At 39.4% G+C, this 14,738-nt stretch overlaps 1 protein-coding gene across 1 annotated transcript in view; it reads right to left on the bottom strand.

The window, feature by feature from the left end:
• Positions 1 to 11,770, bottom strand: part of usp12b.L (ubiquitin specific peptidase 12b L homeolog) — a 34,918-nt gene extending 23,148 nt beyond the window's left edge. Inside the window, exon 1 of the mRNA XM_041572719.1 lies at positions 11,535 to 11,770. Within this exon, the coding sequence (XP_041428653.1) occupies positions 11,535 to 11,582 (48 nt within the window). The 5' untranslated portion in view covers positions 11,583 to 11,770. The remainder of the gene's footprint in view (positions 1 to 11,534) is intronic.
• Positions 11,771 to 14,738: the final 2,968 nt, after the last annotated feature.

Below are 14,738 nucleotides of genomic sequence, written 5' to 3'. Positions count from 1 at the left end.
GTGTCCATGATGGCAGGAGGAGTGGAGAAGCAGGAGGGAGTCGCCAGATCCGTTGATCCGATGCGTGGGCGTCGCTGGAGGGACCCGGAAGTGCAGGCAGCAGCAGCAGCGCGCAGCCACGTGCGTCTGTTGCGTTTGTGAGGCCCCTGGACGATCGCGCCTCAGGAGCCCCTTTCCCACCCGCTCCGCTCGTTGCCTAGGGGGTTGTGAGCGAGCGGGGAAGGAGCGAGCAGCATTTAAAGCCGCTCCTGAGCTCCCCGCACGCTTATGCTGCAGAACGTAGAATCTACGTTCTGTGGCATTTCAAGATACTTTTCCACAGAACGTAGATTCTACGTTCTGTGGCACTTAAAGGGTTAAAAAGTAGTTTTTTAGTGTCAGTATCACTTTAATAAATATTCCCCGAAATGTTTTAATGATCCAAATCACAGAAAAACTCCAAGAATTCTGGATAACAGGTCCCATACCTGTACTCACAATGCTCCCTAGCAAACTGGAAATACCGCTGTGTATATCCACTAGATGTCGCTGTTGTAAGGAGGGATTTATAAGCCTGTTTGACTGTGATACCTATAATAATGTTTATGGTTGCTGTGAATCTGTGCTGAAGTCTAGTGCTAGCAAGTAAAGCCATTCTAATGCAGACTGTCTCCCACTGACCAACGTACTCCTCCTAATTTCATACATAATATGAACAGACCAGGGGGAAACATTTATGGCCAAAGAAAGCTTTTATAATGGAAAAATAAGAGCTATGTTATGATTTTTTTCAAGGTTTTTATTTAGCATTTTGAACTTTTACAAACAGAAAGATATAAATAAAAAATAAAGGAAGCCGAGAAAGGAGAAGATTGCTGTTGGAGCCTGTAGAACATTTATCCATCTATAATACACAAAAGTCATGAATATCCTGTAAATTATATCCATATAAATGGTGAAAAGTGATGTCATTTTTTGTCACATGACTCACTGTACCTCTGCGTTCCATGACCTCGTGCTTTTATATACAGTGGTGTGAAAAACTATTTGCCCCCTTCCTGATTTCTTATTCTTTTGCATGTTTGTCACACAAAATGTTTCTGATCATCAAACACATTTAACTATTAGTCAAAGATAACACAAGTAAACACAAAATGCAGTTTTTAAATGAGTGTTTTAAATGGGTTTTTATTATTTAGGGAGAAAAGAAATCCAAACCTGTGTGAAAAAGTAATTGCCCCCTGAACCTAATAACTGGTTGGGCCACCCTTAGCAGCAATAACTGCAATCAAGCGTTTGCGATAACTTGCAACGAGTCTTTTACAGCGCTCTGGAGGAATTTTGGCCCACTCATCTTTGCAGAATTGTTGTAATTCAGCTTTATTTGAGGGTTTTCTAGCATGAACCGCCTTTTTAAGGTCATGCCACAACATCTCAATAGGATTCAGGTCAGGACTTTGACTAGGCCACTCCAAAGTCTTCATTTTGTTTTTCTTCAGCCATTCAGAGGTGGATTTGCTGGTGTGTTTTGGGTCATTGTCCTGCTGCAGCACCCAAGATCGCTTCAGCTTGAGTTGACGAACAGATGGCCGGACATTCTCCTTCAGGATTTTTTGGTAGACAGTAGAATTCATGGTTCCATCTATCACAGCAAGTCTTCCAGGTCCTGAAGCAGCAAAACAACCCCAGACCATCACACTACCACCACCATATTTTACTGTTGGTATGATGTTCTTTTTCTGAAATGCTGTGTTACTTTTTAAGAGGCTGAACATCATGAAAAGGACCCAGACTGCCTGAAAAAAAATTTTGGGCATCTTCAGCCAAAAATGTCAGTTTTTGACAAGGGAGGATATCGTTCACCAATGTCCACTAGAAGAGGAGGGATGGAGGAGCTGTAGAGTTTCAGTGGAGACTTGATGTGTGGGAAGTACAGAGCACCCGAAATAAACAACCTCACCCTAGAAGCATTGGATAAAGGGGCAACACCAGAATACATGGATATAAATGCCCACCTCTAGACAACAAGGTACATCTGGTTCACCTGTATATATATATATGTCCTATACTCACATAGCAATGCCAGGAACCTGTTTGTCATCATTTAATAAGAATAACTTGATACAAATATCTTGGTAATTGCCAAGCAGTGGCAAGGAAATCATCCCATGGGTATCAGTGCTGACGTCCGTGACTGAATGGCTCGCTGTTTAAATGTTTTTATTATTTTTCATATTAAACAAACAGGATTTCAAACCAAAAATCAAAGCTATACATCGAGCCACACCTATACAACTTGTTGTGGCTAAATGCACAGAAAGGAAAATAAAATCTAGTTTTAATAAACAAAACAATTTAGCTGTTTTAAATAAAACTAAACAATTTACTAGATTACAAACGAGTAAATTAAACCAAAACCAATAACCTAACTACCAAATCACACTCTGAAATTTTTGCCAGATTCTTAACTGTTACAATAACATAACAAGGAATAAAAACTAGATTTGAATGGACACAGATTACCACAATGTATTTGAAAGAGAAAACAGTGCAGAGTATACAAATAAATGTAGGGATGCACCGAATCCACTATTTTGTGCCTTTGTGAAAGATTTGGCTGAATACCGAACCGAATCCTAATTTGCATATGCAAATTAGAGGCTGTAAAGGAAAAATTGGGGAAACATTTTTTTACTTTCTTGTTTTCTGGTGAAAAGTCACGAGTTCCCTTCCTGCCCCTAATTTACATATGCAAATTAGGATTCGGGTTCGGTTCGGCCAAGCACAAGGATTCGGCCGAATCCCAAACTGAATCCTGAATAAATGTCTTTGATATTATTCCTAAGGAAAAAAACTCGTGACTTTGTGGCAGGACTAAATGTATTCAGAGCTCTGCAGAACTACACTAGCTCAATCCTTTCAAGTGCAAATAAATGTTATACCGCTGGCTGTGCCAATATAAACTCCCCTAATTAGTCCAAACGCTTAACTTGTGGCCGGGCTGGATGTGTGTCTACTTTACTCAATATTGCAATTGCTTGTACAGAAGTAGAAGCATGGCTGGGGTATTTAACGAATGGTCCCTTTAAGAGATTGCGGCTTTGCTAGGATATAGAGGGTTATGTTTTGTGTCATGTTTCTTTTATAGCTGGCACTGTAAATGTAAGAATGAAATCCAGCATACAGGTCATATCTTACGTAGGGCCTGGAGTATTTTTCCAGCACTGCACTGTATAACAATAATTCAAATGTATTACGGACAATAAAGCTGAAAGCAGCTGTGCATGGTAGACATGTTTAAGCTGTATGGCAAACACATACATATACCTTATAAGGTGGGTTTGGCAACTTACAGCATCATATACATTGTGGTACTGTATACAGAGCATTCAAATGAGCTGCTTGACTTTACCATCACACTAAAGGGATTTCGATGTGAGCCCTCAAAATCTGCCAGTATTTAAATATCGCGTACCTGGCACCCCTAAAATGTTCTCACTGGTTCTGGCTATGCTAGGATTCGGAGAGTTGTATGGCTTACAGCTCTGATACAGGTATGGGATCCCTTATCCAGAAACCCGTAATCTAGAAAGTGCAGAATTATAGAAGGCCATCTCCCACAGACTCCATTCTATCCAAATAATTCACATTTTTAAAAAATTATTTCCTTTTTCTCTGTAATAAAAAAACAATATAGGCAGCATGGGATTCATTATCCGGAAACCTATTATCTAGAAAGCTCCGAATTACAGAAAAGCCATCTCCCATACACTCCATTTTATCCAAATAATACAAATTTTTAAAAATGATGATATTTTTCTCTGTAATAAAATAGTACTTGATCACACCTAAGATATAATTAATCCCTATTGGATCGTATTAGGTTTATTTAATGTTTAAATGATTTTCTAGTAGGTATGAAGATCAAAATTACGGAAAGATCTGCTATCCGGAAAAACCCAGGTCCCGAGCATTCTCGACAATGGGTCCCATACCTGTACATTGCCTGTACCTTGTACGTTATCCTAACGAAGATATAATTAATCTTTGAAAGATTTTTTTAGTAGACTTAAGGTATGAAGATCCGAATTACAGAAAGATCCGCTATCCAGAAACCCCCCGGTATTGAGCATTCTGGATAACAGTACTAAAATCCCCTAAATTAAATAGCAGATTATTGGAACACCATTAATTATGAATGCATAGTATTATATGTGCAAGCATCACTGTGTGTATGTCCATTCCCTGGGCTGTTCAGACAGACAGATATCTATCTATCTATCTATCTATAATAACTATAATATAACTATATATATATATATAGTAATTGGATAGGGACCCGCACTCCAATGTTTCGTGAAAAAAAGGATTTTTATTTCAACTTGTGCATCCATGCATCGGCCTTGATAAAGGCCGAGGCATGGGCCGAAACGTTGGATGCACAAGTTGAAATAAAAATCCTTTTTTTCACGAAACATTGGAGTGCGGGTCCCTATCCAATTACTGTATGCTAAAGCTTTGACCCTGCACCCACAGTAACCTCAAGACTGGATCAGAGTGCGTGCGTTTGTGTATATATGTATATGTATATATATATATATATATATATATATATATATGTATATGTATATGTATATGTATATATATATATATATATATATATATATATATATATATATATATATATATATATATATATATATATATATATATATATATATATATATATATATATATATATATATATAGTCCCACAGTGCCTGCACTCAAACCAAAGGATGAAGCCAGAGGTGCACGATCCAAATGTAATTCATATATGGAAAGAAGATCAGCACTCACTGTAGTTTTGGTGAAATTGTGTTGATTTAATTAATATATATTCAAAATAAATATTCAAAATAAGTGGGTGCACACCAGGAACGTTTAAACAACTTTTAAAATCTAAACATATTTTAATAGAATAATTAAAAACAGGCCAACTTTTTTCTAATTTTCGTTAAGTACATTACCACAATGAATTTTAAATGAAACAACTGAGATGCAGTTGAACTGCAGACTTTCAGCTTTAATTCAGTGGCTTGAACAGAAAAACAAGTGAAATGCAGCTCAATTGGGTTCAGATCAGGTGACTGACTTGGCCATTCAAGAATATTCCACTTCTTTGCTTTAATAAACTCCTGGCTGTATGTTTTGGGTCATTATGAAACCCCTCTCAATCAATTTGACTGCATTTAGCTGGATTTGAGCAGACAGTGTCTCTGAACACCTCAGAATTCGGCTGCTTCTGTCCTGTGTCACATCATGGATAAACACTAGTGTCCCAGTGCCACTGGCAGCCATGCACACCCAAGCCATCACACTGCCTCCTCCATGTTTTATAGATGATGTGGTATGCTTTGGATCATGAGCTGCTCCACGCCTTCGCCATACTTGTTTCTTGCCATCATTCTGGTAGAGGTTGATCTTGGTTTCATCTGTCCAAAGAATGTTTTTCCAGAACTGTGCTGGTTTTTTTAATTTTTTTTTTAATTTTTTTTTAGCAAAATCCAATCTAGCCTTTCTATTCTATGAGTATGCTTATGGCTTGCACCTTGCAGTGCACCCTCTGTATTTACTTTCGTGCAGTCTTCCAAATACAAGCACCCCCCCCATATCTATTCCAGGGATTTTATCTGCTTCATTGATAATGACATAACAAGGGAATGGCCCACACCTGCCCATAATATAGCCTTTGAGTCAGTGGTCCAATTACTTTTGAGCCTCTGAAATGAAGTGATTGTGTTAAAAAAGGCTTTAGTTCCTCACATTTATAAGCAATCTTTTTGTTCAACCCACTGAATTAAAGCTGAAAGTCTGCAGTTCAACTGCATCGGAGTTGTTTCATTTAAAATTCATTGTGGTAATGTACAGAACCAAAATTAGAAAAAAGTTGTCTCTGTCCAAAGATTTATGGGCCTAACTGTATATATTCCGCCACTCTACTTTATTTCTATGGGATTTTTCCAGGCATATTTATCAAAGGATGATCTATCACTTTCACCCATTGATAAATATTCTTTCAAAAATCCCATAGAAATGAATGGAAAGTGGCGGAATTTCACACTAGTGATCTCTAACTTAACTCTTTCATAAATATACCCCTATATCTTCTATATGGCTTTTATAGCCACAAGTAGTTAGGCATATGCATACCCATAGGTCATTGTCCTGCCACAGCCTTCCTCCCACCTCAGTTACTAGTAAGATAAACGAAGGGTAGCAGTTTGGGTACAGACCCTATCGTTTCCTATCTATCTCTTCAGCACTTTATTTTGCACCATACTCTCTAGGACATCTAGGTGGTAGCAGGGACTAGGAAACCAGATAATGATGACAACCCAATTTTTAGCAGCTCCATGACAGCAAGGGCTGCCGGTTGGGCAGTTCTAAAGTTACAGTAGTCCTCTTGCCATACTGTACTTTCTAGGGATCAGTTAATACCTTTTTTTCTGTGCTAATCCTGTGCAGGATACAAGAAAATGCCTTAAAAGCGGTGCTTCACATTTTAGTTAATTTTTGGTATGTTATAGAATGGCCAATTCGAAGCAACTTTCAATTGGTGGTCATTTATTTTTAATTGTTTTAAATTATTTGCCTTCTTCTTTTGACTTTTTCCAGCTTTCAAATAGGGGTCACTGACCTCATCTAAAAAGCAAATGCTCTGCAAGTCTACAAATGTATTTTTATTGCTACTTTTTATTAACCATGTTTCTATTCAGATCCTCCTCTATTCATTGTCCAGTCTTATTCAAATCAGTGCATGGTCGCTAGGGTAATTTGGACCTTAGCAACCAGGTTGCTAAAATTGCAAACGGGAGAGCTGCTGAATATAAAGCTAAATAACTCAAAAACCACAAATAATAAAAAATGAAAACCAATGACAAACGGTCTCAGAATATCTGCTAAGACTCTCTTCTTCAGATGAAGAGAATAGTATGGGACAGAAAAATATTGATTTCAACAGCAATTAGATTTCCAACAACTTAGAAACCATTAATGATTTAGAATGCCTGTAGATGTTGATAAAATGCTTAGAAAAACAATTTCCTTTCGTTGGCAACATTTTCTTTTTGGGGGGTTTATAACCCTTTTAAGAAGGTTTGCAAGACAGAACAAGTATTAACATAGGCCCTACCAACAGGAAAGAACTGAAAGGAAGCTGGTACATTTTTGGTAAGTGGTAGCTTCCTGTGACAAATCTGTGCAGGGCAGCAGCAAAACTTACCCTTTAAGCAAAGTGCCCATTTAGCAGTGTAGAACAGGTACCCAAGCATATGAACAACAGGAAAAAAAGCACTGCCCTTATTAACAAAAACTTTGGTCTTTCCTACTATACAACATTCCTACCTGCAGCCAGCAAAGGAGAAACACTAGTATTATGGAGACCCTTAAAGGGGTTGTTCACCTTCCAAAACTTTTTCCAGTTCAGTTGGTTGCAGACAGTTCACCAGAAATAAAGACTTTTTCCAATTGCTTTCTATTTTTTGTGTGTCAGTTTTTCTAATATTAAAGTGTAAGCATCATTTTTCACCTTTCTAAAGAAGCTCTGGGAAGGGGGGGGGGGTCGCTGACTCTCTAAACTGTTCGAAATTGATACATTTAGTGGATACATTTCTTATCTTTGTCCCTGCTGAGCAGATTCCCTGAGTTTCATTAAAGGCAGCTGTTAGAATTGATACAATAGCTGCTAATACTCCAGCAATGCTGCAGAGAAATGTATCAACTAAATGTTGCAAAATTGTAGCTGTTCAGACTGCGCCTGAATTACTGAGCTGCCAGACTCGCACCAGAGACAGGAACATTAAAGGGGAACACCGGCCTCCGAAACAAAATTTGATAAAGAGGCCACATAACACAGAAACCCATAATATACCCATCACAGTTGCTTCTTCAAAATGTATGACTAAATGCCATTTTCTATGCTGCAATCCAACTGGTTAAAAGTTCTTCTCTTTCTGCATCATTTGAAATCCTGGCAGGGAAGGAGGGACTAAAAAACACTGATGTTACAAATAGTAACAACTTCTCCACAGCATTCAGGAACTTACATAACCCAAAATGCATTGCACTGTGATGTCCCGTTCCTTATTGAAATCACGTGTGAAGGGAATTGTGGGATTTGGAGGATGCAGGCTGAGGACAGATGGCTGCTCATACTAAGTAACAGTAGTCAGCCAGCTCAGCAAAGTAGTCAGAAAGATCAGCAGGAGAGCAGGGGGCTAGGCTTAGGGAACTGTTCCAAACCATTAAAAATCATGAAAAGTCTGCATATTTTTTAATTGATGTATATTGCAAAATTGCTTGTTTACATTTCAAAAAGCTTAAGTTATGTTTTTGTGGCGTTCACCTTTAAACTTAGATTTTGGGAAAATGGTAAAAAATAAAAAATGGAAACCAATTGGATAAAAAGTGTTTATTACTGGGGAACAGCTCAACTGAAAAAGTGTTTGGAAGGTGAACAACCTCTTTAAGGTGGCTACAGATGTTAAGATTTTTGAAATAACTTTTTTGTTATTGTAGGACCTGAAACAATAGTTTACATTTTTCCATCAACAAAAACGACCATTTCAAGTGATATCATCAAGCAGAAGCTAGGAAACAGTGGGTAGCTGTCTGCTTGGCCCTGCAAACAATTGGACAATGGATAAACTTCACTGTGACCAATGGATATTTTCTAACCTGACTAATCGATTTTCTGAACAATATCAGACAAAAATCGTTAGATGCATGATCATTCGGTGTCCACTAACCTCACAACAGTTTCACAGGTTTGTCGGATAGCACAAAAACAGGTCAAAAAACATTAGTCTATGGCCACCTTTAGGGGTTGATTTATGAAAAAAAAAAGTTGTCAGGTGGGAAATCGCTATTTGCAAGTTTCTTTGTTGATTTACCAAGTAAATGAAACCATCTGAAATCTCTTATTTTCCCCTTGTAAGGAGAGTATTATAAACTCATATTCCTAGCCCAAGTGCTAAGAGAACCAATCACACAGGGTTGATCCAGACTAAAATATATAGATAGTAACCAATCAGCACTGTTTCAATGCCATTAACTGTTTGGTTACTGTGTTACAGGACCTAGGCAAACTTTGCACTATTTTATTAATCTACAAAGAGTCAACAACAGTTAACAATATCCATCCTTCTGGTCATCACTTTCTGAAAAACATCCATACACGAGAAGCATGAATATCTTGTAAAATATATATCCTCATAAACAGCGCTTAGTGATGTCATCAGCTATAATCAGAGATTAGTGATGTCATTTGAGTCATGACTGAAACTAGTGTATTATATAAAATAATATACAATCTCCTGTAAAATAAGGGGATATTAGAAAGAAGGCTTGACAAAGGGCCTGCGTAGCCCGAAACGTTGCCTATGGCATTTAAGTAAAGGTTTACAAATTTTCAAAAATACCGGAGTGCTGCTGCTTTATTTACTACATGTATACTTTGCCCTGGCAGGGGGTACGGCGTGCACCCGGGGCTGCAAAGAGCTTAATCCGCTTTTGAAGCACACCTTATCTACATTTACGGGATATTAGAAAGAAGGCACTGAGGAGTTCTATAACCCGTCCCTTATTTGATGTACTTCTGTGATATAAAAGGTTTTAGCAGCACATAATTACTAACAACAAAGTATCAGTACTATCATAATCCTCACGCTCACCACTTAAGCTCCGGACCCACTGCTTGTGTATAGCACATCAAACAATTAAAATCGTGGAAACTCATCAAACTATGTTAGTGGTCCGCTTACTACATCCCGAACCCGTAGCAAATTGGGGAATATATATAAAAATTTATCCTACATCTGTTCATCATTTCCCATTTTCTGTCTTTTATTTGCTATTCTCTAGTCTAGATAATCTGCTCCCCCATCATAATGAAGAAATTATACACAAACAAATGTTCCTTCTTTATTTACTTTTTCAAAAAATCTCTAGCTTGCTTGTAGAGACATTTTATGTGTACGTAAACCCCATTAAAAAAACCAAGATTTATATTTTTTAAAAAACTTCATATTAAAGCAACAGAGAGTCCTTGGAGTGTACATCCATTTGCATGGTGATTCCGTCCTGTGTGTGGCTGGGGACCCTTTATTGAATTATAACAGCCTTACTTTTGCAGTAGGAGGTAAAGTATTTCCTAAATAAAATTCTATACAACCTCAAAACAGACATCAGGTATGCTCATGCATTTCCATGTAATAAAACAAACACAAAGTGCCTCAAATAAAGGAATGAACTATATACGCAACTACAAGACCCGATAACTGTTCTTTGGCTTACACCGGTTTGACTACATTAAAAAAAATAAAGTTCCTAAAAAGACTTACACAAGCACAAACTACTAGCTAACATGTAGCCAAGGTCCCTGAGCACAATCTATTGCTGACACCTTCACACAGTCAGAGATCTCAACTAAGCATGCAACACATTTTTTTTGAACCCTGATTTTTAATAGTTTTTCAATATTATAAACCACCTGTTCCAGCCCCCTCTTGCCTGTGATTCGTACTGCAGGCAGAAACACTCCCCAACTGCCTCTTGGCATTTGCTGGCACAGATGCATATTTGGGGGCAATATGATGGGTTTTTCAGCTTCTGTTGGCACAGGTACAGATGGGGCAATATGAGGGATTGGCTGCTGCTGACTCAGGTATATTGGGCAATATGGTGGCTGCTGGCACAGGTACACTGATGTTTGGGGCAATATGATGGATTATTGGCACAAGTACAAAAAAAGGGGCAATAAGATGGACTTTTTTGGCTGCCGCTGCCATAGGTGCAGATTGGGGGTAACAATATGATGAAAGTTATGTCTTATGCTGGCGCAGGCACAGATTGGGGGCAATATTATAGGTGCTGGCACAGGTACAGGGGGCAATATGAATGGTAAGGTGGCAGATGGTAATGCAGGACTGGGAGGAGGGGCACTGATTGAAGCCTTTGCCTAGGGTGCCAAAATACCTTGGCCCGGCCCTGCTATCCTGCCTCATCCCAATCTCCCCTCACTATCCTATTTGCAGCATTTAAACTGTCCGCCCTATAGTGCCTCATCCCAGTCTCCCCTCTCCATCCTCCCTCACCCCCGAGTCTCCCCTCTGTCTGCCCTATTACGCCTCATCCTAGTGTGCCCTCTCCATCCTGCTGAGTTTATCCTGCCTCACCCCTGGCTGAGTCTCCCCTCTCTCAAGCCCTGTTCTCTGTTCAGTCTCCGCTCTGAGAGTAAGTGCCCACCCCAGAGTCTCATCCTCTAGCAGTACTCTCCTGCCCCTGGGGGTCTCACCACAAACACTGGCCGCTGACTTATTTCCCAGTTCAGAAGCCCAATTCCCCCATGTATAACCTGTGCCAGTTTCTGCCCCACATGCCAGTCTATGCCACGCCCAGACCCTCCACTCCAGCCCAAACACCTAAAAGCCACCGCCTTCTCCCCTCATTGGTCCCCGGGGGTTCCGATACATTGCCTGGGTCCCCCGAGGATGCACACCCCAAGGCCCGCTCACCATCGTACAGATCGAGGCGATCTTCCGGACGGTCATCAGTACGTCCATCCGCCCTCCTCCGCCGCTGCAGCCATGATGAAGCGGAGCTCGGCCTGTGACAGCCGCAGCGGTGTCACCGGGAAAGCGATCCGCCCGTTTGTGTGCAGCACTGAGAACGCCCCGGCTGGAAACATGGAAGGGAAAGGGCTGCGCTATTATGGTTCCGGGCACATAAATGAGAAGAGGGCTGTGTGGGTGTTACAGCAGTGTTGTTAGCGGTATTATTTATCCCGAATAATGGCAATGATATAACACTACCAACGGTTACTGACACCTTGCTGAAGACACAAAACCAAACACAATTACCCACTATCCCATTGTTACTGATACCCTCCTGCTTTAATAAAAACAGACCGAGCACAGTTCTTTAGTCCTTCATATCTCTTGACAGTACAGGGACTGGCTGGGATAGTACCAAGGCACACCAGAAAACTTTAGGCTGAGGGTCCACTTTTCTAAACTTTTATACCTCCTCTTCTCACTCAACCTCTTTATACTCATAGTCTTTTTTTCTCTACATACTATACTCTTATTATTCCTTTATTAAACCTCTTTGTTCCCATAAAGAAATATGGAATAACATGAAATAGGCTAAATGGTTAGAAGCAAGAGGCCCACTGACACTTGGGCCCACCGGGAGTTTTCCTGGTATCCCTATAGGCCAGTCTGACACTGTGTCCCATGGTTACTGACTCCCTTTTGCCCTACTTTAACTCCATCCCCCCATTACTGAGATGCAATCCTGGATTACATACACACTACAGCTAACTATAAAGACCAGGACAGGGTGCAAGATGCCAAACAGGGCAAATCACCATGTTTGCTCCCTAGGTACAGGTGCTATTGTTAGCGCTACTGTTTATTACTGATCTTTCTTTTAAGACCCTCCCATGTTCATATTGCAGTTTCTTATTCAAATCAATGCATGGTTGCTAGGGTAATTTGGACCCTAGAGTTGTGGCACCTGCAGGTAGGATTGCCACCTGGCCAGTATTTTACAGCCTAGCATGATACTTGATGGCGATGTTATTTATAGGAAAGAACAATATAAATATGGGAAGGTCCAGTGGCATAACTAGACGTTACTAGATGTTAAGAAGGAAACTGTACCACCACTGATCTGTGGGCAGCCCTTTTTCTATGAAATGGAAATCAAAGTATCATTCCCTACACACATGGGATCAGTTACCAGTCTAGGAGAGAATGAGGCCAAGCTTCCATATTAACCAGATCAAATAGCCAATTCTGGTAGAAAAACGAAGTCAGAAAACATCACTTTGCATTGTGTTCGTAAATGAGCCCTTATAGCTTTTGAATAAAGTTATAATTACTTATATCTGACAAGTGAGACACCTGTGTTATACTCTGGTTGTTAACTGCAGAAGCCTGTTGTCCTGGGCACATGACCTAGTATTGATGTGGCACTTAAACTGACATATTTTGACCAAAATGTGGTACAGGTATGGAATCAATTATCCAGAAAGCTCCAAAGTACCAGAAGGCCATAGAGTCCATTATGATCAAACAACTCTGTAATAAACAATAAAACAGTACCTTGTACTTGATTCCAACTAAGATACAATTCAACATTGTTGAAGGCAGAACAATCCTATTGGGTTTATTTAATATTTAAATGATTTTTAGCAGACTTAAGGTATGGCAATCCAAATTAAGGAAAGCAAACCCCAGGTCCAGAACATTCTGGATAACAGGCCATACCTGTACTAACACCTTCATTTTTGTAAAATATGTATAAGGAGAGATTTGAATTTTTTTCCCCTTTTCTGTGTACAAATATCCCAAAAACCCCAAATTTCACCCAGATTGGATGTGGATGTTTTGCGAAACCTATTTTTAAAAATGTCAGCAGCTCTTTGTAGGGGTTGATCCACTGTAAGAACAAAAAAAAATGACATGGCAAATGTTCTACGTGTTGTTTTCATGATACAGTGAACAAGACATTTAGACTTTATTTTGAAAACATATAGAATGGCGATGCCAAGCCTGCAGCCCTCCTGCTGCGTAGTGAGGCCTGCCTGACATTAATCACTGTGCAGCACGACAGAGGAGTGGTTCTGTGTATCACCAGATCTCATACAAACACATTTACATTTCTCCTGTATTCTGCATGTGAAACCAGATCAGCACTCGTACAAGTGCACATTAGTATGCCAGTGATGGCATTCCTTGAAAGTGGGAATTAAAGAAAAATGACTTGAGAATCTCAGGGAGATGTGTGAAAAGACAAATGTTTCAGAGCAGGCTGCTCTTTGGTTTGTTCCTATTGTTCTCTGTCTCCCTCTAGCAGGGCGTCTCAGAAGGACTGGGATTAAACCACTGAAGCTTGAACAATTTCCCAAACTGAAAAGGAAAGAAGTTTCATTTAACCCATTTGCCTTTTCCCATGCCATGTCTGTGAGCTCTTAAGTATCCTATTCCTGGATATGTGAGATGTGAAAATGCTAAGATATAAAAACTATTGGAGAGCTGGGTATTTGAATGGGTTTCTGAATCTCTCATAAACAAACATGACTGCTGTTTTGCTGTATCAGCAAAGTCTCTTTTACACAGGTAGTTTAACTTCAAGTTAACTTTTAGTATGTTATAGAATAGCCAATTCTAAGAAACATTTCAATTGGTTTTCATTATTTATTTTTTATAGTTTTTGTTTTAATTATTTACCTTTTTCTTCTGGCTCTTTCCAGCTTTCAAATGGGGGTCACTGACCCCATCTAAACAAACGTTAGTAAGGATACACATTTATTGTTATCGCTTTCTACTCAAGCCCTCCCCTATTCATATTCCGGTCTCTTATTCAAAACAATGCATGGTTGCTAGGGTAATTTGGACCCTAACAATCAGATTGCTGAGATTTCAAACAATTAAAACCAATTGCAAATTGTCTTGGAATATTACTCTCTACATCATACTAAAATGAATTTAAAGGTGAACCACCCCTTTAATAGCTGCATGCCAGTGGAATTCATACACAGTGTGACATTAGCTGCTTCTTGACATGACTGGTGGCTGAATATACCATGAGATACTGTTTAAGTCTAAGCAATCAACTTTCTGATACCAGACAGGTATTTTTTCTGATATATTTTAAATCATGTGGAATATACCATCAGACCATGGTCACCATGAACCCCTGTATTTCATGGT

The sequence above is a fragment of the Xenopus laevis genome, chromosome 8L (genome assembly GCF_017654675.1).
Source record: "Xenopus laevis strain J_2021 chromosome 8L, Xenopus_laevis_v10.1, whole genome shotgun sequence".
Taxonomy (NCBI): domain Eukaryota; kingdom Metazoa; phylum Chordata; class Amphibia; order Anura; family Pipidae; genus Xenopus; species Xenopus laevis.
Note: the sequence above shows the minus strand (reverse complement) of the source record. Positions and strands in the feature narration are given on the sequence as shown.